Here is a 1,338-nt window from a genome sequence, read left to right on the forward strand (position 1 = left end):
GCCCCGCCCCGCCCGCCCTCACCAGCTGCCGTTGTCTTCCAGCCTACGACCCCCAGCAGATCTTCAAGTGCAAAGGGACCTTTGTTGGCCACCAGGGGCCCGTCTGGTGTCTCTGTGTCTACTCCATGGGTGACCTGCTCTTCAGTGGCTCCTCTGACAAGACCATCAAGGTGGGTGGGGCCCTTCAGGGGGCTGCAGCTCACCTAGGCTGGGGTGGGTTCTGCATTGCAGCCTCTGCCTATGCCAGCGTGCCCTGTCCTGCTGGGTGCTGGTTGGGCCTAGCAGGACCTCCTCTGACCCTGGCTCCCATAGGTGTGGGACACATGCACCACCTACAAATGCCAGAAGACGCTGGAGGGCCACGACGGCATCGTGCTGGCGCTCTGTATTCAGGGGTGAGTCCCAGCGTGTGCTGTGGACCACGGGGCTGGGAGCCTGTGTATCCAGATCCCCGCCCCCGGGGTCCCGCAGCCTGAGCAGGACAGCCCTGTGTGCGCTGCTGCCTTGCTGCAGGTATCTGTTCATAAAACCTGGCATGTCCAGCCTCCCAGCAGAGCCTGGCCCTGGCCCTGGCCCTGCCCTGCCCTGCCCTGCGTGTGCCTCCTTGGGTGACAGGGCAGGTGAGGCCAGAGTCCCCTGTCCTTAGCCTGTAGCCAGAGCCCTGGGCACTGCTTTGGGCTTCAGGACCTGGCCACCTTCCTCCTGGCCTCTTGCATAGACGGGCTCTTCAGTCTGGCGTCGTGAGACTCTGTGTGCATGGGCGTGCGTGAGTGTGGGGGGAGAGGCTTGCTTGCAGGTGGTAGCAGCGTGACGCAGCAGCCGGCCTGAGCAGTGCTCAGCACTGCAGGTAGGGAGTTACCTCCAACTCAGCTGTCGGGTGCTTTCCAGGCAGGCACAGGCCAGGCTCCCTCTTCCAGCATTCCCACATTGTGACAAGAAAGCTGAGGCTGGGTCTTAGGGACAGCGGTGGCCTGGGCACCAGGTCAGGCACTCCGCCCAACCCCATGGCTTTGCTCCCTCAGGTGCAAACTCTACAGTGGCTCCGCAGACTGCACCATCATCGTGAGTGGGGCCCATGGAGGGCTGGGTGGCTGGACGGGGTTGGCCGGTGCCCTGAGGCTCCCACACTCGCCCTCAGGTGTGGGACATCCAGACCCTGCAGAAGGTGAACACCATCCGGGCCCACGACAACCCCGTGTGCACGCTGGTCTCCTCCCACAATGTGCTCTTCAGCGGCTCCCTCAAGGCCATCAAGGTGCCAGGGAGGGGTGTGGCCGGCAGCCGGGCTTCGCGCCGGCAGGCGCACTCCTGGGCATCTTCCCCAGGGCGGGGCAACGG

General features: G+C 64.6%; 1 protein-coding gene across 1 annotated transcript in view; it reads left to right on the plus strand.

Annotated features, from left to right (window-relative positions):
* TRAF7 (TNF receptor associated factor 7) overlaps nt 1–1,338 on the plus strand; it is a 19,641-nt gene that overhangs the window by 15,844 nt on the left and 2,459 nt on the right. The window contains exons 12-15 of the mRNA XM_027771008.1: nt 26–170; nt 313–395; nt 1,023–1,062; nt 1,139–1,255. Of these exons, the coding sequence (XP_027626809.1) occupies nt 26–170; nt 313–395; nt 1,023–1,062; nt 1,139–1,255 (385 nt within the window). The remainder of the gene's footprint in view (nt 1–25; nt 171–312; nt 396–1,022; nt 1,063–1,138; nt 1,256–1,338) is intronic.

The sequence above is a fragment of the Tupaia chinensis genome, unplaced genomic scaffold (assembly GCF_000334495.1).
Source record: "Tupaia chinensis unplaced genomic scaffold, TupChi_1.0 Scaffold000178_1, whole genome shotgun sequence".
NCBI lineage: Eukaryota > Metazoa > Chordata > Mammalia > Scandentia > Tupaiidae > Tupaia > Tupaia belangeri.